The 23,677-nt window shown below is 45.7% G+C and overlaps 2 protein-coding genes across 10 annotated transcripts in view; one reads left to right on the top strand and one right to left on the bottom strand.

The window, feature by feature from the left end:
• LOC115895646 (G-protein coupled receptor 143-like) overlaps window positions 1-1,448 on the top strand; it is a 63,829-nt gene extending 62,381 nt beyond the window's left edge. For both annotated transcript variants that reach the window (XR_004055827.1, XM_030926292.1), the window contains exon 3: window positions 453-1,448. Coding sequence is in view for 1 of the 2 variants with exons in the window: in XM_030926292.1 (XP_030782152.1) it covers window positions 453-547 (95 nt within the window). In the remaining variant the exon portion in view is untranslated. The remainder of the gene's footprint in view (window positions 1-452) is intronic.
• TBL1Y (transducin beta like 1 Y-linked) overlaps window positions 1-23,677 on the bottom strand; it is a 212,005-nt gene that overhangs the window by 3,879 nt on the left and 184,449 nt on the right. For 4 of the 8 annotated variants that reach the window (XM_030926283.1, XM_030926284.1, XM_030926286.1 and 1 more), the window contains 6 exons: window positions 23,411-23,471; window positions 16,131-16,252; window positions 11,778-11,852; window positions 11,325-11,452; window positions 10,602-10,767; window positions 7,725-7,915 (listed from right to left, as the gene is read on the bottom strand). In XM_030926283.1, coding sequence (XP_030782143.1) covers window positions 7,733-7,915; window positions 10,602-10,767; window positions 11,325-11,452; window positions 11,778-11,852; window positions 16,131-16,252; window positions 23,411-23,471 — 735 coding nt within the window. In that variant the 3' untranslated portion in view covers window positions 7,725-7,732. Of the gene's footprint in view, window positions 1-6,335; window positions 6,583-7,724; window positions 7,916-10,601; window positions 10,768-11,324; window positions 11,453-11,777; window positions 11,853-16,130; window positions 16,253-23,410; window positions 23,472-23,677 lie in introns of those variants that run through there. The other 4 variants (XM_030926289.1, XM_030926288.1, XM_030926290.1 and 1 more) reach the window with 3 other exon arrangements.

Here is a 23,677-nt window from a genome sequence, read left to right as displayed (position 1 = left end):
TTGTGGTCTCTATCCCTTCCAGCACTTCCTGGAGTTCAGTGTAGGTAGCTAGCCAACCATAGGGTCCGTGTTGCCCGAGTTACCATCCCTAGTAGAAGCTGCACCAGCTGTCACAAGAGTGCTGTCTGCTTCTAAATTAGAGAGTACAAGTCCTGGATCTCTGAAACTTTCCTAAACCAACCGTTTTGTTGCCTGCACATCTGTGCCACGACCAGCCATTAACTGGCCTAGACAATTCTGTAGGACTTGTTTTGTCCATCGTAATTATTTAATAAAATGTAGATCGAAAGATGGTTAGGTTTTTGTGTTTTTTTCATAGATGAAATGAATGGTGGGATTTTGACCAAAGTTGGCATATGAAAGTCAGTGCAGTGAGTGTTGAGCACATTTTCTAAAGCTGAGGACCAACCGGCAAGGACATGGACACATAATTTTTGTCTTTTCCCCTTCAGGTTCTGATGCCAGCACATTTGAAATCCATACTGCAAGCGAATCCTGCAATAAAAATAAGGGTGACCCTGCTTGCCAAACCCACAGAGACCTGTAAAGTGGATGTGCCAAGGGCCCAGCTCCCATATTCCTGACTCTTCTATTGTCATCCTTTAGAACTTTGTTCTCACTTTTTCATCCCTGCACTGCCAAAGTGCAGCAGGCCCTCAACCGTGCCCTCATCACCAGTTAGAGGTTTTTCTCAAAGAGCTTTTAGGATAAGAGAAATGATTCATGCACATGCATGTGGCAATGGAAGAGCCCCCTCCAGACCACTCTGCTGCTTCTCTAGCCTATTGTCACTAGGAAGTTTTCTGAGGCTCGCTATAAAGCTAAGTGCAAGATCTATGTCCTTGGGAAAATAGTTAAAAAAAATAAGGTAATTGTGACTGAGCTCTTGGCCTCACTTGGATGCTGTCTTAACAACACTTCTATCCAAAGAAAATATGTGCACAGCTTAATGAAAAGCATGAGTTTTGAGAAATGTGTCATTCTGTGATATATAATGTTGGGTAAATACCATACAGCGTATTTACACAAACCTAGATGGTACAGTCTACAGCACAACTAGGCTAGATGGTACAGCCTGTTGCTCCTAGGCTGCAAACCAGACTGTAATGAATGAAACGTGACTATACTGAATACTGTCAGCAACTGTAACACAATGGTATTTGTATATCTAAACATAGAAAAGGTGCAGTAAATGTGTTTTCTAGAGCAAATGTCCTCGACTAACCTTACTGACATCGCCAAACAGCAGCTAGGTAGAGAAGCAGCAGAATAAAAGGGAAACCAGGGCGCCAGTGGAGCAACGGCACAGGCTGTCCTGCTAACACCCAGTAGAGGGCAAAGAAGGGAGTGTGAAGGGTTTTTTTTTTTTTTGAGACAAGGCTGGAATGCAGTGGTGAAATCTCAGCTCACTGCAACTTCTGCCTCCCAGTTTCAAGCTGTTCACCTGCCTCAACCTCCCAAGTAGCTGGGACTACAGGTGTGCACCACCATGCCTGGCTACTTTTTGTATTTTTAGTACAGAAGAGTTTTTGCCATGTTGGTCAGGCTGGTCTCAAACTCCTGATCTCAGGTGATCTGCCCACCTTGACCTCCCAAAGTGCTGGGATTACACATGTGAGCCACCATGCTCAGCTGGGAGCATGTCTTTCATCACAAATTTAGCCTTTTGGTCCCAATGCTGTCCTGAATAACAACATAGTCTAAGGAATACTTGGAACCTGATTAATGTCCAGAAAATTGCGTGTGTTCCCAACTTTCCATCAGTTAAGATATATGACAGGATTTCAAAAATCCATGAAAAAATGGAATAAAAAAATGGAAATAAAGAATAGAAACTTTGTTTCTCAACATAAGCTCATCAAGTTCAACACACTTTGTAAACAATGACAGCAGCCATTTAATCCAACCCTAAAGAACTGAAGGTCCTGGGCACTTAACCATATCAATGCAGTCTTTTTTTATACTAACAACTGGAAAAAAAAATACAAAAAGGATGCCCCTTAAAGATTAAGAAACAAAAGAAGTCAGAAGGAGCCAAATCAGGACTGTAAGGTGGATGTATAAAACCAAAGTGTGCTCTGACCACCTTGGACAAATGTCATCAGGACCTCCTGAGGCTGCCATGGGCATCCACCCTCAACCTTGGCAAAATAAACCTTCTGAATTAACTGAGACTGAGGCCTGTCTCAGATATTTGGGCTCTCAGATCCTTCCCAGGGAATCACCCATAAAAGCCTCTGCACCCCCAGCCATTTGCTTTGCCCTAGTGTGGAACAAGCAAGATTAGAGGGAAATGACTATGACTCACCTGCACAGTGAAACCTTAGACTAAGAGTAAGCCATGTCTTCGCCTCCCAGAATCTACTGCCTCCTTCGTAGAATGTGGATGGAAATCAACATCCATTAACTAATTACATTATTAGAAGAGTATAACGTACAGAGCAAATGTCAGTAAATCTTTGCCACATGTTAGTCTGCACTGTGCAGACATCCATGCACTAAGTTGCCCCATCCTGTAACTTTAGGTTCTTCAAATTACTCATGGCTAATTTGGGAACCAACCAACCAACCTGCTGATGAGAGAACTTTCATTTGCTTTGACTTTTTCCAGTAGGCAGCCTGAAATAAAATAATGAAAAGGAAACACACTAAAAAACCTACCTTTCAGCCAGAGGCTGCTGTGAACACCACACATCACAGCATTCTGCCCCCTGCTCCCTATCTTTCCCAGCAATCCTGGATAGAGGCATGCAAGGTATTTCCTTCTCAAGAAAATACAGAACTCTGTCTTCAGTCACTGGTGTCAACCTAGGCCCAAGAGCTCCAGAGTCACAGGAAGAAAGCACACCCATCAAGTTCTTCAATATCAAAATAGAGCAATTTATTCATGATGCCAAATATGATCTGTTGATTCTGTCTTGAAACAAATGAGCTGCAGCACACAAGGTGATGTTTTTTTTCCAAAGGGCATGAGGGTGAGGTGGTGGGGGGAATGAAATGGGTTGATGTCATTTGAACAGAATCTGCGAAGTGTGGACAAAGAACATGTCCAGCTGTACATCTGACACACAATAAAAAATGCAGAAGCCAGAATGCAAAACTTCAGTGATTGCCAGAAGGACCATTTCTGCATTTGACAAGAAATACAAGTTGTTTTTTTCAAAACGATGGAAAATAAGGTTAACAAACAGAAAATGAGGAACAAGCGGACGCTTACATTTGACAAAGTGCACTTCACTTGGCTCAATGACCTATTTCTTAAGAAGACAAAAAAGTCATGTCCTACAGTGTCGTGACAGGGTCAGAGAGTTTCACCCTGTAATGTCCTACCCTTCTGGTTCTCCTTCGATAAGGTGTGTCATGTCTGCCTTCAAGGTCAAGTTTGGTCAGTATGACTTAGGCATTCCTCACTGTTTTAAGAGCTGTAAACAACATTGAACAATAACATTCCACTCAGGCTATTCCTTGGTTACAGGGATGGCTCTACTAACATGCCAGCAGCACACAGGGCGAGCAGTGTTGTATAAATGCTGGAGGCTCTGGAAACTGCTGTCCATGGTGTTGTTCTGTTGAGAACTGGCGTAGATGGGGGGTGGGGGGTGCTAGCTGCATTCTCATGCTTGGTTGTGCATATGCAGCCACAGGAAAGATCTCTCCAGGCTCAGCCTAGAGAAGCCAGTGATGGAGCCCGGGGTTCTAGGTCTCCCAGACCAGGCTTCTACCTAACAATTCATCCACACTAAATGAAGCCAACCCTTGGGAGAAACCCTGGCTACTGACCTTCATGTGAAGATTGTCTAGTGAATTGCTTGCAACACACCCCACCATTACTGTCCCACAGTTGTTTCTGGTTTGTCAAGGGTTTAAGTCATGTCGAGATGACAGGCTGACCTCTGACAGCTGATGCTCTGCAGAGATGGATGTATCTTTATTTGGGAGGCATAAAGATGGTGTCATTTGGTCCTTAATAAACCATACCCTAATACTCAGTGAGTCCCCAGGAGGGGAAGTCATCACCTCATCTGGGGATACTAGCTCCTTCAAAGATGGGTGTGGTGAACCCACTACATCACTATGGCCTGCTTTGCTAACTGTTTTGGAACAGAGCCCAAATAAGATACTCACCTCAAAACGAGACATTTTGGTCTTCTGAGGCTTGAATAATTCACATATCCAAGCAAAGGCTAATCAATGATATAGAATGAACAATGGACTCTGGCTTTTGTAGCGGTTGTGGTGCATTCCAAATTCCATAGGAAGCCCTGGCCGTTGCCTGATGTCTGATTTTTGGCTCTGCAGATGAACGTCACCCTCACAATAACAACACCCTGTCTCACTTCTGGAACACACAAAGCAGACTGCAACATTGCCAGCGAAGCAGCAGCCCCCACAGGCCAGGCCAACTTCCTTAGCCCTTCTTCTGCCCACAGGAAAAAAAATGGGAGAAGAGGCCCTTGTGTTTGACACCTTTTCCCCCTTGCTAATTAAAAAAATAAGTCAGTATTGGGTTATGACAATAAGAGGATGAATGTCACCTGATCCAATGAAATGAAGCACTTCAAGGAACACAAAGACTTGTTTTTCTTAAAAAAATATAAGATTCATTAAAATATATATATTATATATACATAAAATTTTATATATATATAAAAATATATATTTGTCCTAATCTTCATGAGAGAAAGAAATTATAAAGACAGCAGAAATTTTTAGTGACATTCTAAGTCAATATTTCCCCTCCAGGACTAAAATCTTCCTTCCACATGCATTTTTGGCATTGTTAGACTAAGTGACGTGCAGGAGCCTCTGCAATGACTCACCAAGCCAGCTCTTGGAGAAATGACCATCTTGGCAAAGATGTAGCCAACAGGCCAAATCCAGCCAAGCTGTGAGTTTCTAGAACTTCTGCAGTACCTTTTGGTTCTGCCAGTGCTCCCTTGAGGCTAGAGGGCATGTGGTCCTTCACTGCTTTCCTGCCAGCTTCCAAGGTATGCACACACTGAAAGATGCAAGGTTCTTCCAACCGGCATGGCTAGGACCTCCCTCACTGGCTGCAGAGCAGTCTCACTACTGACCCCTAGAGGTAACCCTTGTCCACCGGAGTTCTCTGACCACCTTTTCTGAGGCTGAGGAGAAAGCCAGGGACTCCTTCAAGCCCCACCTGTGGCTTCTTCAGTTCTTTTTAAAACATAAATCAAACAAAGCTCTCTCTGTCTGTTGGTCATTTTAGGATTCTAAAATCGTTTTAACATAAAAATATTTTTTCCAAAAAATATTCCAGGCTCTTTTCTAAGTCATTCTTTTTCTTCTGTTAAAAAGTCCCCCTGCCCTACCTTGTGCATAAAGCACTTATTATGCACCAATGTGCTCTTGAGACCTAAGATCTGAAGCAACCATGAGAAAGGCACAGAGGGAAGGAGGGAAGGGGGAGAGAGGAAGGGAGAGAAAGAGAGCATGAGAGAGCAAGGGGAGGGCAGGGTGGGAGAGGGTAGAAAGGAGAAAGTTGTCCCTTAGAGATTTTGTCTTCATGTCCATGTGGCTGCAACTCTTCAGGGTGCACTGAAAAACCAGACCTCATCGGAAGGTAGAAGGAGGGCAGGGAGCAAAAGAGGAAAAAGACAGAAAATGCAGAACAGTTTCCATCTCAGACATAAGAAGGCCCCAGATGACAGAATTCCAACTGATAGAAAAACCACCTAACAAAGAAGATTCTGGAAAACAAAGTGTTGGGATTATAAACTTGCGTGTCTTATTGGTATATAAACTGGTCTTTGCACATCCTTTGTGAAAGCAATGGCACTGTCCACATTGTTAAGGAAAACAAACCAGAAAACATCCCAAAGATGTTTTTTTTTTAATTCCCTGTTTGATCAGAAGCATTTGCTTCTTTTTGGCACAGCTTTTAAAATTTCTTTCTGACTGGCCATCACAGAGCCTGTTCCGTCACCTCGAGCTGCCGACCTGCTGCTTCCTGGGCTAAATGTCTTTGGTGGTAACCATTCTTTCCCCCTTTGATAGGACTGTTCGTTTGCTTCTGTTTTTGTTTGCCTTTTTAAAACTTCTTGAGGCTGGGGCAGTGGCTCACATCTGTAATCCCAGCACTTTGGGAGGCCAAGGTGGGTGGATCACCTGAGGTCAGGAGTTGGAGACCAGCCTAACATCATGAAACCCTTTCTCTAGTAAAAATACAAAATTAGCTGGGTGTCATGGCCACATGCCTGAAATCCCAGCTACTCGGGAGGCTGAGACAGGAGAATCGCTTGAACCTTGGAGGCGGAAGATGCAGTCAGCTGAGATCACACCACTGCATTCCAGTATGGCAACAAGAGTAAAACTCCATTCCCCCGCCAAAAAAAAAAAAAAAAAAAATTCTTGATAAAGATTATGAAAAAATATACACTCCTGTGGCCTGGGATGAGTTTTTCAGAGTATACTCTAACACAAGTCAAGTTCATACAGTTTTGGAGCTGATAAATTGTTATTTGAACACAGTTGCAACCCCACACATTCATGGCTGGTCATTAGAATTCTTTTCTTTTTTTCTATATTTTGTGTTTACTTTCGCAGATCCAGAACACACACCTAGAAGGAAAGACAAAGTACTTGTCACCTTCAGAGACAACCCAAAGATGCCTTTAGAGTGAGAGGTCAGCAAACTATGGCCCTCATGCCCAATCTAGGTCTTTACCAATTTTTGTAAGTCAAGTTTTATTGGAACATTGTCATGAAGGATCAGAGAAGCTCTCAGACTGGCATATGGACCAACCAAATCCAAGCAAACAGCACACAGCAGAAAGGCCAGGTTAGGAACAATTCCAGGAATTAACACAGTGGGAGAGACCATTGGCAGGGGTCCCAAAACGGACACCTGCAACTGTGGGGCAGATGGCAACAGAAGTCCAAAATACATGACCTCTGACACTATTTAGGGGCTACACTGATGCTTTGGATGGTCAGCCACACTGCTGTCGCCTCAGAAGTAAAAGCAATCTCAAGTCCAGGGGCAAATAAAAAATCCAGATGTGCCGTGGGAGGAAAAGAGTGCCCAAGAGACCTGCAGGATAGCCACCAGAAGCTCAGACTTCTCAGCCTTAGCATGGATGAAAACGGACAGCCCTGTGCATGGCAGGAGTTTTAGGAGCATCACTGAGCTGTGCCCACGGGATGCCAGTGGCATCCCTACCTAAGCACAGTCATGTACCACATAATGACCATTCCATCAACAACATACCTCACAGAACATGGTAGTTCCACAAGATTATTATGTCATATTTCTGCATTTTCTGTTTAGATAGGTCTAGATGCACAAATGCTTACCATTGTATTACAGCTTGCCTACAGAATTCAGTACAGTCACCCACTGTTCGGGTATGTAACCTGGGAGCAATAGGCTTTACTGAAAACCTAGGTGTATATAGGTCTTATCATTTAGGTTTCTGTCAGTTTACTCTACGATGTTCAGACAGATAAAAGCGCCTAACGATGCAATTCTCAAAACACACTCCCATGATTATGTGACATATGACTACAGTAACCTAAAATTCCTCCACAAATGTCTGTATGTCCTCAGAGGTGCAGAATCATCCTTGTTGAGAACCACCAATTTAACTGAGAAAATGTTAATTAGAACGACATTCTAGAAGGAGAAGGCCATTCCCAGATGGGACCCATCCCAAAAGCTTCCTTCAGTACTGGGCTAGACCCTTCAGGATATAAACACCACAGACACCCCTCACTTAGGCATCAGCTGCCCAACTTCTCTTATCCCCCTCCCCAACACCCCACTCCCTGGTAAACCAGAGATGTTGCTTACAGAGCCGTCAGATGCGCTGACACCGACTTTGTCTCCTTGGGTGTTCCAGCACACCTCAAAGATACCGCCGGTGCCTTGGTAGCTGTGGACAAGACTTCCACTCTGCAAGGCAAGGTAACTGTTACTTATAGTGTCAGGGGCTCCTCTAACACATGCAGGTGTGGAATATGCACTCTTCCTGCCCCTAATATTTGATCATGAACATTTTCAAGCATGGTGAAATTTAAGGATTTGTAGTAAGTGCTCTGGGGGGATGCAGAAACGTGTCTCTTGGACTTCCCACCACAGGGAGTGAACCTGATTACTGCTGCCCACAGAATCCACCACCATATTCAGGTATTTGGACAGATTCTGAGACTGTGCCCAGCCGAGGACTGATGGAGGTGGGAGAACTCAACAGGCGTCGGGGACTCAACTGTTGCCCAGGCTGCAGTGCAATGGCGCAATCAGAAGCTAACTGCAACTTCAACCTCCCAGGTTCAAGTGATTCTTCTGCCTCAGCCTCCCCAGTAGCTGGCATTACAGGTATGTGTGACCACGCCCAGCTAATTTTGTATTTTTAGTATAGACAGGGCTTCACCATGTTGGTCAGGCTGGTCTCAAACTCCTGACCTCAGGTGATCCATCCACCCACCTTGGCCTCCCAAAGTGCTGGGATTACAGGTGTGAGGCACCATGCTTGGCCAGCTCACGGACTTTCTACAGACCTGTAAGACCATCCCTGACTTCCTACCCTTCCCAGGTGTCAGACTGACTTTACGGTCTGAGTTCTCCCTTCTCCTCTAGCTCTTTGACTGTTTCCATCACAGCTGTTTCTCCCAATAAATATCTTGCCCATCTAATCCTGTCTTGGTGTCTGAATGAATACAATTCACCTACTAGCAAGGGAATTGACTGTAATTCATCATTAAATGTATTAACATGTTGGAAATTAAAACGTAGTATTTATGTTTGAAAGCAAACTGTATAACATACGTTAATGGAAAACATTCCAGACCTTTGGTTTCTGGTTTAAAACAGCATTAACTTGACATATTTAAGAGGAGAGGGAAGTAGAGGGCTTTGAAAGAGTCAAATAAGGCCAGGTGTGGTGGCTTATGCCTGTAATCCCCAGCCCTTTGGGAGACTGAGACAGGAGAATTGCTTGAGCCCAGGAGTTCTAGACCAGCCTGGGCAGCACGGTGAGACTGATCTGTATAAAAATTAATTTAAAAAGTTTTTATAGAAAAGAAGAAAAGGTCAAATAAGCCATCACTCATGATTCACTAATGGTGACAAGCAGGATAAATCTGAAGACCGAGACCAGGAGAGCTGTCTCAAAACCTCTGCTCAACTGGGCTCTTTAAAGGTAGTGTCATATAAAATAAGAAAGGTGCACGCCAACAGTATTATAGATAGGTATTTTTCTACTTACAGAACATTAAAGTGAGCTTTAATATTTCTCTTAAGAAAAATGCTAAGCATTTCTTTGATTTACAAGAAATGGCTGAAACAATCCAATGAGTTCTTGACAATAAGCTCTTCCTAACTGATTGTGTCATTTTTTTTTTGATGATTTATGTATTTTTATGAATCCACTCATTACTATTTCTAGCAAGGATTTCATGAACGCAGACTCTTGCGCACTAGTCCTGAGATGTGTGCTTCCCGGAGGGCTATCTAGGGCTGTGAGGCTGGGCTTGGCATCGGGTTGACTCTACGCAGGGTCTGCCATTTCCTTTCCCTCCCTAAGAAGATGTGGTTCACATGAGGTCCCTGGGAAGCCTGTGATCTCAGTGGACCCCTTGCCAGTGAACAGGGCTCATCACCCATGAGTCCACAGGAAGAATGAACGTTGAGGATGTAAATCCACCTGAATGTCAACCAAGCCAAAAACACCCAGAATGAAAATGCAGGTGAATGGGGGAGGGGGAAGGCCATGTGATTCCCCCTAAGATTAAAGGGACCCCTTGGTTATTTTTAACAGCTCCAAGAGTATAGTCACTTCTCTCTTCCCTTAGAATAGAATGAAGTGCTGTACAGTCCTTTTCAAACCGTCCTATACAATCCTTTATGCAGTGCACTAAAAAGTGCATCCATTTCTACTCTTTTTAGTAGGATTCTGCTACCCTGAGGTGTAGCCCAACATACCAACAGCAGCCAGCCACCTTTACTCCAATCCTATGTCCTTTCAGTCCATGGTAAAAGAACAACCCAATATCTACACACCTTACATTATTCAAACAGAAACTACTTTCATTTGAAAAATGTAAGTGGCATGACAACAGCAAATGCACACTGCTTTCTACTCCCTGATCTTCTCTATGGCAAAGCTGCAGTAGCTGGTGTGGGTGGAGGATGTGGAGTTGGCCTTGTCCCCGTTAGCTGGTCCCCTACTCCCACCCTCCAACCTTCGTATCTCGAGAGCAGCATTTCGGTGATAACTACTAAAAACAGGAAGAGGCAGGTGGAAGGTTTCATGCCATTGACTCAGAAAAGTGAACAGAAGACAGTGGCTCCTTCAAGGAAGAACATGTGCCAAGGTGAGGGTTTGAAATCAAATGGCCAAGGGCCCTCAGGACAGCAGACATGACACTCTTCCTCAGCGAGGGGAGCTGCCGGAGGTGTCTGGTGGGGGAAGAGTTCACAACCCACGTGGGGTGCACGGTGGACAGCATCCACTTGGGTCTGCCCAGGAAGCCTGGGCTTGCTCAACTCCCTCAAGGGCACTGCTCTGAACCAGAGACACTGGAATCGTGGCTGTTTGGGCATCCCTTACTAAAAGGATTCCTATGGGTCAGCAGCTTACCTGAGTATTCCAGATATGAACACACTTGTCAAAGGATCCACTGGCCAAGTACTTCCCATCGGGGCTGAAAGCTACACTGTAGACAGGCTCCTGATGCTTCATGAGTGTATGGGTGCAGACACCTTGCTCCATATCCCATAGTCGCACTGTAGAATCAAACGAAGCACTAGGAGGGTGGGAGAAAGCCAGAAGGTGAAGACCAGGCTGGGCAACATGATGAGACCCCATCTCTCTTCATATATATATACACACACACACACACACACATATATATATATACACCCTCCTAGTGCTTCGAGATATATATTTAAAGCAAGAGGAATTTTTGTGGTTTTTGGGATGGAGTTTCACTCTTGTTGTCCAGGCTGGAGTGCAGTAGGGTGGTCTCAGCTCACTGCAGTCTCCGTCTCCTGGGTTCAAGAGATGCCTCAGCCTCCCGAGTAGCTGGGATTACAGGTATGCGCCACCATGCCCAGCTAAATTTCGTATTTTTTAATAGAGACAGCATTCTGCCATGTTGGCCAGTCTGGTCTCCAACTCCTGACCTTGTGATCTGCCCACCTCGGCCCCTGAAAGTGCTGGGATTACAGGTGTGAGCCTTCAAAGCGAGCTACCACTTCGTTTCCTCTGAAAGTCTTCAACACAGGTGCATAGACACACTTGAGCAAAATTTCTCGTCACTGTGTAGGACAGAGCTGTGCCAGTTGTACCGCCTGCCCTTACCTTGCCAACATGATGCTGGAGTTTGGGTTGCTGGTGGCGGGCCCGGTGGGGCTCCACTTGATGGTGTAGATCTCTTTGCTGTGAGCCTGAAGATTGTGAACGCATGCATCCTGTTTCATACTCCAGATCTAGAGGACACACCAGCCACAACATAAGCAAAAGCCGTTCCTGCACCCAGGAATGATGTCGCATCATTCCTCTTGGGTGCACATGTAAGGCTACTGGCCCACAGCGGGATATGGGGTGTGCAGTGGTGAGAAAGGAGGGGTTCTCAGCAGGGAGGCTGGGATTCTCAGCAGGATGCTGACTGAGAAATTGGAGTTCACCAGATGACAGAGGAAGGCAACCAGTCAGTAACAAATAATTTGCACGGAAGAGTGAATGTGAGACCGGCATTGAGTGCCCAGGGTTGTCTGGGATTAAACAGCCCACCCCTTGCCATGCCGACTCTACCTTCAATGTCATGTCATCGGAGCAGGAGGCCAGCAACATTCCAGAAGGATCCCATTTGATGGCGTTGACCTCGTTCTGAAAGAGAGCAGAGAGTCTGAAAAAGACATGAGGGCCTGTGAGCAGATGAGGTCGCCTTCCAGCAGGGGGCAGCAGCGCGTCACCATCGCTGCAAAAGGTCTTCTGCTTCAGCTGACATCAAAGAGCACAGCCCAACTAGCTAGCCATCTAGTTTCCTCTTTTTCTCACTTTGCCTTTTCATTTATATAAAACCACAGCCCTATACCACACATCACCAGCCATCCTCATCCATATTTCATTAGGAAAAAAACCTTCCCTGCAAGGAAGGTAGGCAAGTGAAGAATTCACATACCATAAAATGCAGTAAATAAAACCAGTTATTTTAAAAGCTGGGCTTTGAAAATTACTTTTCTATGCACTTTTTTCTTTTTAACTTTTGAGGCAACCTCTCATTGTTGTCCATACTTGAGTTCAGTGGCCCAATTCTAGCTCACTGCAGACTTGACCTGAACTCAAGTGATCCTCCTGCCTCAACCTCCCAAGTAGCTGGGACTAAATAAAGGCAAGCACTACCACACCCAGCTATGTTATTTTTTTCTCTTTTGATGGAGATGGGTTGCTGAAGCTGGTCTCGAACTCCTGGGCTTAAGTGATCTTCCCACCTTGGCCTCCAAGGTAGGTAGCTGGGACCAGGTTACCAGCACACCCAGCTTTTTTTAATTTTTTATTTTTATAGAGACGGGGTTGCCCAAGGTGATCTTGAAATCCTGGGCTCAAACAGCCCTCTAGTCTCAGCCTCCCAAAGTGCTGGGATTACAGGCATGTGTCACCATGCCAGGTCTTCTATGTACTTTAATACAACAGTTCCTTCCCACATGTACACCCATTAAGAGGCATTTCTCTCTGCATGTGAGTGGAAGTGGAGGGAGGGATAAACTCAAGAAGTGAAGCCTCAGCTGTTATGGAGTTCAAGCTGGGTAACGACTGACTTAGATGGAAGATGGGTGACCAAAATGCACACACAGACAGATACACACGTGCAAGGGAAATGAGAGCCAAGTGCTGAGCAGCAGGAACCCAAACAATCAAACAGGCAAAATCCTGGCCAGGGGCTCCTGATCCACTGCAAACAGCCAGGTATCTAAAAGCACAGGGTGAGCGCTGGAACCTACAGGTCTGGACACCTGGGGACCCTGAGGCTAAACCCTGGAGGATAAAGTTCAAAGTACCCAGGGACCAAGGCAGAAAAGAACACACTGAGACAGACACATGTAAGAGAACCACTTGCGGCAAAGGCTCAGCTGGGAAACAGCCTGCCCAGGAGAAATGGGGCAGGATCCTTTCTGGGGGGTGACAATAGAGTCCCATATGCCCCAGACAGTCCCACTATCTGATGACTATTGTCCTGGCCTACCAATTAACTGATTTCACACTGAAAATTAATTTTCTAAATATTTTCAAACTCCTGGGGGCTCCAGTTTGGATGATAAACTGTATGGTCATGCTGCTTTCTAAGGACATGGAGTTTTGAAGGGTATGAATGGGACAGTGACAAGCCACCTGTGTGCTCTGTGTGGTATGGGTGGCCCAGGAAATGGAGGAAGAAGTGTGATGGCCAAGGAACAGGCTGCTGTGAAATCCCAGGGAGGGTGGAGGGGGCTGGCTGGAGAGGGGCTGACAGAGTGTGAGCCTGCAAAGGTGTCTATGAGAATGGATATGTGTTCCAGGAGTAGGCTGCAGGGGTGGCCAGGAGGGCAGACAAGACCTGTTGAAGAAGGGGCTATAAGCATGCTTATGTGTCTATGAGCATGGATGTGTGTTCCAGAAGGCTGCTGGGAGAATCTGGAAAGGGTGGAGTGGACCGGTTGGAGAGGAGATTGAGAGTGTGAGCAGGCTTAGGTGTCTGTGAACATGGATATATGACCCAGGAGCAGCCTGCTGGAAGAGCTCAGGGAGGGCAGAAGGGGCCTGCTGAAGAGGGAGATGAGAACATGCTTAGGTGTCTGTGAGCATGGATGTTTGTGCCAGGAGCAGACTGCTGGGAGAGACCAGGGATAGTGGAGGGACCACTGAAGAGAGGACTGAGAGAGTGTGAGCATACTTAAGTATGTATGAGTGTAAATGTGGGTCCTAGGCTAGCAAGGTGGCTCTAACTGCAACTGTGGAAAGGAAAACCCACAGGCCCAGAATGTGGAGCCTCTCACCTTGGCCTGTCTGCCTCCAAAACCACACAAAGGAACAAACTTTTTCCTGAGAATGGATCCTACAGCCTCCAATCCAAGTCCCAGTGTCTGGGTGGCCTCCAGAGCTGGCTCATAGGTCTACACTCAATCCCACTGACTTGAAGCTTTGTTCAGGGCTATCAGCCACAGTAGGAAGGCCATCTTAAAAGGCCAACTCCAGTGCCGGTGGCAAGGTCTGGAGCAGGACAGTTGGCAACCAGAAACAGTGTGTGCAGCTCTATCAAAAATTTGAGGATAGTCCAAGGTTAGAGGGGAAATCAGTTTAGATCAGAAAAAGGGGCATTTTGGAGCCAGGAGATGTAAACAGGATAATAGCTGCCTGTGCTCTGAAAGTGCCTTCCTTTGGGGTGGGGACCCTTGGGCCAGGGGTGGGGTGAGATGGGCACTAGGGGAATGAGAAAAATGGAATCTACATCAGTCAAGTTAGTGATACATAGAAAATCTCCAGAAACGTGATCATCCTCTAAGACATGTTTTTTGACACTAGCCCAGGAGGTCAAGGCTAATAAATGTGTTTAACGGTATACCACTAATTGCAGAAGTATGGTACAGATCACAGAAATCAGAGACTCTGAGAGAGATTTCATGAAAGACCAGAGAGAGCCTCAGAGCCCACACGAAGGAATTTGTTAAGTTGGCTGCTGTTCATGTTGTTGTTCCCTGGTATACAACAGAACCTTTTTCAGTCTCTGCTTGCTTTTAGGATTTTTTTTATCATTGATTTTGATGTTTGATAACCATATGCCTAGGTGGGTAGGTGTGATTCTGTTTATATTTATTCTGCTTGAGATTTCCTGAACTTCTCAAATTAAATGATGATGTTTTCCAACAAATTTAGAAAATATTAGCCATTATTGCCTCAAATGATTTTCCTGTTTTCATTCTTTCTTCTTTCCCCATTATGCACATACCTTTAGGCTGCCTGATATTGTCCCATAGGCCAGTAAGCGTCTATTCATTTTTCAATCTTTTATGTGTTGTTCAAATTGGCAAATTTCTATGATCTCTAACCTAACTTTTGCAATCTTCAATCTGCTATTAAACCCACTGATGAGGCTGGATATTTTTCCCCACCCAAATCTCAGGTTGAATTGTAACCCCCAGTGCTGGAGGTGAGCCCTGATGGGAGGTGTTTAGATCAAGAGGGCAGATCCCTCATGGCTTGGTGCTGTCTTCATGGTAGTGAGTTCTTGTGAGATACGGTAGTTTAAATGTGTGTAATATTCCACAACCCCTCTTTTGCTCCTGCTCTAGCCATGTGAGACATCTGCTCACCTTTCACCTCTTGTCATGGTTGTAAGCTCCCTGAGTCCTCCCCAGAAGCAGATGCTTTCTATACAGCTGCAAAACTTTAAGCCAATTAAATCTCTTATAAATTAGCCAGTCACAGTTATGTCTTTATAACAATACAAGAACAGCCCAATACAGCCACCTACTAAGATTTTCAATTGCGACATCATACTTCTCAGCTGTCACATTTTTTTTTAAATTAATTTAAACAGATCTCACTCTGTTGCCTAGGCTGGAGTGCAGTGGTGTGATCATAGTCACTGCAGCCTCAACCTCCTGGGCTGAGACTACAGGTGCACACCACCACACCTAGCTTATTTTTAAAATTTGTTTTGTAGAGACAAGGTTTTGCTGTATTGCCCAGGCTGGACTTGAACTTCTGCCCTGAAGCAATTATCTGGTCTCAGCCTCCCAAAGTACTGGGATTACAGGTGTGAGCCACTGTTGCCAGCCTCTATTTGTTTTTTAATGGCATTTTTTCCCTATTCATTGCAGATGTGTCCCATCTATTCATTTATTGTGAGCATCCCTTCTTTTATGTTCCATATGTTTTTCTCATAGCTACCTTAAAGGCTTTGATGCCAAATCCACCAACTACGTCATTTCCACATCAATTGTTCTCACTGCTCACCCCAAACTGGGTGAATCCATCCACCTGAGTTGGCCACAATAGCTCAAGCAGTCAAGGACTGCAGAAGAAATGGTCTGCTACTGCAGTATCTTTTAATTCTAGGCATACAAGAATTGGCTCCCACATCACATTCTCACGAACTTGAGACCAGTGACAAGAGCTCTCACTTACAGTGTGTCCCTGGAAGGTTTTGACTGGGCGATCACAGCCAAGCCTGCACACGTGGATATACATGTCTGTGCTACAGGAGGCAAAGGTCGTGTTGTTCTGCCAGTCCACATCAAGGGCAGGGGCTGCAGCAGGGAGGGAGGACATCTGCAGTTACTCACTGTGTGCACAGCTCCATGGATTTACAACAATGAAGAGCACAGTCAAGAAGCCTCTTTAGTTTACTTATTTATTCTAGAGACAGGGCCTGCTGTGTCACCCAGGCTGGAGTGCAGGGGCTCAACAGTTCATAGCAGCCTCAAATTCCTGGGCTCAAAGTGTCCTCCCACCTCAGTGTCCCAAGGCTCAAGGGATCCTCCCACCTGAGCCTCCTCAGTAGCTGGGACTACAGATGTATGCCACCACACTGAGCTAATTTTAAAATTTTCTGCAGAGATGGGTTCTCCGTACATGGTCCAAGCTAGTGTTGAACTCAAGCAATCCTCTGGCCTTGGCCTCTCACTCCTGTAATCCCAGCATTTTGGGAGGCCGAGGCAGACAGATCATGAGGTCAAGATCAAGACCATCCTGGCCAACATGGTGAAATCCAATTTCTACTAAAAAATACAAAAATTAGGCAGGTGTGGTGGCACATTCCTGTAGTCCCAGTTACTCGGGAGACTGAGGCAGGGGAATGGCTTGAACCCAGGAGGTGGAGGTTGCAGTAAGCCAAGATCAGGCCACTGCACCCCAGCCTGGTCACAGAGCGAGAATCCTGTCTCAAAAACAAACAAACAAACAAAAAGTCCTGTGTATGATCACTATCTCCTTCCTTTCAAGACCTTAAAGACTCTCTCCTGCCATGTTGGCAGGGATGACAAGATGTCCTAGAAGAAAGGCTTCATGACACTTCCTGTGCCCCATGGCCTGCCAGAATCTCCTGCTCCCATGGCACATATAAGAAGGGCAGGTGAGAGGGCTGCCCTGCCTACTCTGCACCTGGCTGCTTCCAGCAGGATCACTGCAGTGAGCTAATTTGATTCTACTTCAGAAGGAAAGGAGAAAAAAGGAGAGAAAGAATTTCATGGTCTATTTTCAAGATACCTCAATATATGTAATAATAAAAAAAAAGCCTCCTGAAACACATTAATGCATCCTACTGACTGGGAGATAATTACAATCAATAAGAACCCTTTTGGGGATGAAATAGGACATATGCCTCATGGCCTGTGACCAACACCCTCCCTGACTTTGTGCCTTTCTCAGGTTCAGGGGGTTCAGAAACATAAAGTTGAACACCCCCTGTACTTAATTACAGCTATGGGTCTTTTTCTCTCCCTTCTGGTTTCTTTCCTAGGATGGCAGCTAGAAATCTGTCAACTTTCCAGTGCACCAAAATGTCCAGGGCCCTAGTTAAAAGCCAGGCTCTGGTCCTGTCCTCAGGGCTGGACCATCCCTGAGAGGCACTGGAAGTATGGGTGACAGCAATGGCACTTAAGTCCTAGCAACTGGGCTTCATTCCTCATTCTGCCCCTTTGCTGACATGCAGCTGCAGGTCAATGGCTTCCTGGAGTATCAGCTGCAGATGCTGATGTTGCAAGTTGCCCCAGACAAGGGGGGAAATGAGCAAGATGAGGCATCTCAGGAGATCAACGAAGTGCCCCCAACACATGGAATGAACTGGAGGTGTGGAAGTTCCCATGGCAGGTACAACCCTGCACTCTCATCCTTTTTTTGAGTCTGGGGAAGTGTGACTTCAACTGCTCACTCCTGTCCTCTAGCAGAGAGTGGTGGGGGTGAGGAGCTGTGGGTATGAGTGGCTATTTCCCTTCCTCTCAGATGCCCACTGGCAGCTGCAATCACTGGCATTCCTAGGGGCCAGCAAGCATGCTGTGCTTAGGTCTTTGGCCTCTCTCCACTGCAGGGGCCTTGCCCTAGACTCACTCCCACCTCATGACAGAGAACTAAGGAGCAGGAGAAAAGGCCATGGGATGCCAAGATGGGAGGACACAGGGGAAGAGGTGCCTTCTCAGACAAACTCCTCCCTTACCCTGAAGGCTCTGAGGAAATTCATCAGCAAACCCACCCTCTTGTTAAGGACTGTCATGAGGCTTCTCATATGTAGAGGACCTCTGAACCCAGCTGTGTGCATAGAACCCTGATTATCAAAGAGAGTAACTTAGGGATGTGAAAACTACATGCTCAATTACATGTAAAATGCAGAGAAAGAAACCATTCCTAGGGTTCATGCTAATTTAAAAAGGTAATGCGTTAAGGAGCAGAGAGCTCTGGGTTTTGAGGGCTAGCCACCAATATCTGAGCAGCTCTTCTTTCCCTGTGCTTCCCATACAAGGCAATGGAAATTACTTTTAGCTACTGAGTGAGCACTATGATATACCAGGAGAGGAGGTAGGGTTATGGCAACTCCACAAGTCTGCCCAGCCAAGAACTCTCATTGGTTTTCCTAAATACAATTGTCCATTCTGTTATTTGCCAAGTTTATGTTCCCAGTAGCTACAAACATTGAATTAGCCAACACTGAAGCACTGCTTCGAGGGAAAATAGAGGGTTAGCTTCTGCCAGACTCTGCCCACAATGTCCTCACCAACTGACCAATACTATAGAAGCTCATCTTATGTGTCTTTCTTTTTTTATTTTTTTCCTTTGCAGATGTGGTCTTGCTCTGTCACCCAGGCTGTAGTGCAGTGGCACAATCATAGCTCACTAGAGCCTTGAACTCTTGGGTTCAACTCGTCCTCCCACCTCAGCTTCCAGAGTAACTGGGCTATTAGTATGAGCCACCATGCCCAGCTCATTTAAAAGCAATGGTTTTTGGCAGAGACAGGGTCTTGCTATGCTGCTCAGGCTGGTCTCAAACGGCTGGCCTCAAGCAATTCCCCCATGTTGATGCTGAGATTATAGGAGTGAGCCACTGTGCCCAGCTGTGTGCATTTCTTAAAGGCAGTCAATGTTGAACTAAGAAGAATCCAGGTTTCTCTGAATATGCTAAATATTGATTGCCCTGGCCCTTCCTTGGTCTCTTACTAAATAAGAGGTACAACCCTGGTCCATGAGTTTATTGTCCGTTAGTGCAGGGACCCCATTCACTTCCCCATCCAGCTCCATCCCTAGGCAGAAGGTGTGCATGGGAGAATGCAGGTGTCAACAGTAGTCTTTTCCACAGCCGAGATCATCTCTTTCATTGCTTCCCCAGTAGCATGTTTCATGGCAGTTCTTGACCCATTTTCCTAGTTCTTGTTTACAACATTGCCTGAGCTAAATGGCAAATTCCTGGTCCAGCCTCTGCTTCGGGCATGCAATTAATATACCTGAAAATGTGACAATGTGGTGAGCAGCCCAGGAGATGGTGACCAGCACCTGATGACTCTTCCATCTAAAAGGAGGGCCCCTTGACCTCAGGCAGTTGGTCCCACTCTGAGTCAGCTCCTGCAGCCAGGATGCTTGGAACCGAATGAGTGAATGCCCAGTAAGAGGGCTGAGCTATGCTGGGAGGCTCTGTGCCCTCCCTGCCATGCATAGGCTAGTGTGATTCAATAGCCCTAATTCTTCTGGGCCCAGTTCAACATTTTCCTTTGGAAATACTAAGAGATTTACAGGAAGTTGCAAAGGTAACAGACAGGTCCTCTGTCTCCTTCACCCAGGTTTCCGTAAGAATTACTTTTTGTGTAGCTGTAGCATTGTGTCAAGACTGGAAAGTTGACGTTGATGTAATTTGCCTATAGAGTGCTCTGTGCTCTTCGTTGTTTTATCACATAGGTAGATGTGTATGGCTGCAATTGAGACCCAGAGTGTTCCATTCTCACTAACATCTCCCTCAGGCTACTGTATCAGCAGGCCACTGTTCCTCACACCCTTTCTAAACTCCTGCACCACTGATCATCCCTGGTTTTTATCTTTTTTTTTTTTTGAGATGGAATCTTGCTCTTGTTGTCCACACTGAAGAGCAGTGGCACAATCTCAGCTCTCGAATCTTTTCTTCCTTGATTCAGGTAATTCTCCTGCTTTAGCCTCCTGAGAAGCTGGGATTGCAAGGTGCCCACCACCAGGTAGGCTAATTTTTTGTATTTTTAATAGAGACAGGGTTTCACCATGTTGGTCAGGCTGTTCTCTAACCTCAGATGATCCACTTGCCTCGGCCTCCCAAAGTCTTGAGATTACAGGCATGAGCCACTGCACCCAGCCTCTATCATTTTATCATAATGGGAATGTTACATAAATGGAAACATGGGGAAAACATGAGCCTGCCACAGCCACAGAAGGCACTCCTCACAGCTCTTTGCAGCTGTGTTTCTCCTGGAAGAGCGAGCTGCTTTCTCTTCATCTTGAACTGTCTCTTCCAACTGCCTGACACCAAACAGCAAGCAACAAATGCCTAGACATAACTGACCTACTGATGGGAACTGGATCTACCTCGTGGTCAACCAAATTACAGGTAAGAAGAAGCTCATGCAATTCAGAACATGCAGTTTGTGCTCTTGTTGGGCCAGCTAGGTAGAATATCCTTCCATCAGTCTCTGGGGTCACTTTGGGAAAGATTATTTTCTGCTAAAAGACAACACAAATTCCTCAGATAGAAGAATTAGAGGAAGTTGGCCGGTACCTCACTCCTCCAATGCCAGCACTATGGGAGGCCAAGGCAGGCAGATCACCTGAGGTCAGGAGTTTGTGACCAGCCTGGCCAACATGGCAAAACCCCGTCTCTACTCAAAATACCAAAATTAGCTGGGCGTGGTGGCAGATGCCTATAATTGCACTACTTGGGAGGCTGAGGCAGGAGAATTGCTTGAATCCAGGAGGTGGAGGTTGCACTGAACTGAGATGAAGCCCTCTACTGTAGCCTGGGTGATGGAGTGAGACTCAGTCTCAAGAAAGAAAAAAAATTAGAGGAACCTCACTGATGTTTACCTTGGCATATTTTTCTCTGAAAAACAGAAGTCAGAGCTTTCTGCAATAGACATCCCCCCTTACTCCCCAGGTCTGCATGTCTGGTATTCTAGGGATCTGAACTTGTTATGGAATCCTTCCTGCCAAAAAGGTAGGTTTTGGCATTTAAGCCATGTGATGGAACACCATCAGGAATGGCATTCTCACTAGACAGCTGCTTTGATTTGCACAGTCTAGAACAGAGAGTAGCAAGTGTCTGGCATGGAGATGACACACAGATCACGAACTGTACATGGGGTGGCCAGGGGGCAGGGGAAAGACTGAATAGGAAGGGGGTTTCTGTTTTGGGGTGAAGAATATTCCTGGATGAGGTCATGCATATGCTGCCTGCATTTGGAGCCGTTTGTCTCCAGTACGCTTAGCACCTTCTACCTCATCAATTGTGTTAATTAAAGCAACACCAGTAAAGAATTTCACCAGCAGCCCTAAGAGTTGTATTTGGTGTATGTCCAAAGCTCTGCAGGATTGGCCACAGAAGAGATTCTCTCCCTCTCCAGGGCAGCACAGCAGAAACAGTGTCCTCACTGGGTCTCCCTCACTCTCTGAGCTGCCCATATGAGCAAGCTCACTGAGTCCCTGCTACAGTACCGCGTGGAATAACAGATGTAGATGCCTACACATCATGCCTCAACAGGACTTTTGGCTCATGATCTTATTTCCTGCAGGACCCATGTCCCCTGCTTGCACCCCTCCCCAGGCACCAAGATGGGCTATGCCATCTTGGACAGTCCTTGAGGTTACCTTCCCATTCAGAACATCATTTAAGCACCCCAACTGTCCAACAAGAAAGACACTCAGATCTCCTCCTGGACAATGCTCCAGGGACAGCTGATAAAATAATCAACTTTTGCCACATACATTGAGGGATTCCCTCAAGATGGATCAGACATTCATCATTAATGGAAGTGGCACCTATCCCCTTTTGTCCATTTTAAATCAGTCTAAAGTCTTCCAACAGTCTATCAGCCCTGGGGGTGACCACCAGTCTTTGTTGTAATGTAAGAGGCCACATCTAACAAAAAGACTGAGTTACACAGAGGATGGAGTTGGGAAAGAAAATGCAGACTCAAGTGGGAATGTGGTAAATCGGAATCTCTACAGATTCTAGACCCCAGCTGCTGCATGTGGCCTGGGCTGGACCCAGCATGCAAAGGGATGTGGTTATATCCAGAGCAGCAGCCTTATACCGGTGTAAGAAGGCACTTGACACCACAGGCACAAGGTTGGTCTCCCTACAGAGTCTTGCTTGCAAGGCCAGCCCCTGGATAGTGACTGAGAATGTAGTTTTCTAAAGAGTTCCTGCCCTTCACTAACAGATGCGAGTGGCTCACTCTGCCAACACTGGTGCAAACAGTGTGTTTGTCACACACCCGCTTTCCTTCACAGGTCTATAGTTTTGGCTTGCGCTGGGCAGTGGGTGCCCATGTAAGCAACTCGCAATAAAAACCCTAGGCACTGAGGCTCTATGGAGCTTGCCTGCTACAAAACACTTCACAGGTATAGTTACAACTTATTTCTGGAAGAATTCAGCATGGCCTGTGAGAGTCCACTGGGAGTGAAGTCTTTGAAGTTCTGGATTTGGCCATATGCACTGTTTCCCTTTACTCATGTTGCACTAAATTATTGTGCTGTTAGGAACCTTAGCTATGAATATGCTGAGTCCTGGGAGTCCTTGCAGGAAACTGCCAATCCTGGGTGTGGTTTTGGGAAGCTCCCAAAGCAGCATCCCTCTTGGAATGACAAAAGAAAGGAACCTGCACTAATTCTGTGGCTGGTTAACTGCTTTGTTTCAGAGTTGTGAGTAGATGAGTGCCAAGGTCATCTATATCTTGCAAACCTTAAGAGCAATGCTTGCCACAAAATGGGTCTCCTTTTGACTATATAGGCTCTCTGGGCTCTGTATTCTGTGTATTCAGTTACTTTAACAGACATTTCATACAAGTCTAAATTACGTTATTATGTATTTGTATTTATTAGAGACAGGATCTCCCTCTGTCATCCAGGCTGGAATACAATGGTGCAATCATAGCTCACTACAACCTCGATCTCCTCAGCTCAAGCAATCCTCCTGCCTCAGCCTCCTGGGTAGCTGGGACTACAGGTGTGTGGCACCATGTCCAGCTACCCATTGTCCTGTCCTGTCCTATCCTGTCCCATCCCATCTCATGGTTTGTAGAGAGAGGGTCTTGCTATATTGCCCAGGCTGATCTTGAAGTCCTGGACTCAAGTCAGCCTCACGTCTCAGCTTTCAAAAGTGCTTGGATTATAGATGTGAGTCACTGCACCTGGCCTAATTTTGAATTATTTCCATATTACAAAATACAAACATAAAGACTCACCTGAATGAAAAGGAAACTGCTGTTTTGCTTCTCCTGTGTGAGCATCCCAAATTATTGTTGTCTGTGTGCCGCAAACAAAGGAAAAGTTAGTAATTACTCCCACAGAGTTTACTCTGGTAACATGTATCATACAAGAAAAGACAGTGAGCCTTTCTCCTTAAAACCAGCACTGTCCAATACAGACAGAAATCAAGCCTCATGGGCTAGTTTTAATTCTCTAGGATCCACATTAAAAGTAAAAAAAAAAAAAAAAAAACTGGTAAAATT

Source organism: Rhinopithecus roxellana, chromosome 22 (assembly GCF_007565055.1).
Source record: "Rhinopithecus roxellana isolate Shanxi Qingling chromosome 22, ASM756505v1, whole genome shotgun sequence".
Classification (NCBI taxonomy): domain Eukaryota; kingdom Metazoa; phylum Chordata; class Mammalia; order Primates; family Cercopithecidae; genus Rhinopithecus; species Rhinopithecus roxellana.
The sequence above is the reverse complement of the archived record's forward strand: the minus strand, read 5'-3'. Positions and strand labels throughout refer to the sequence as shown.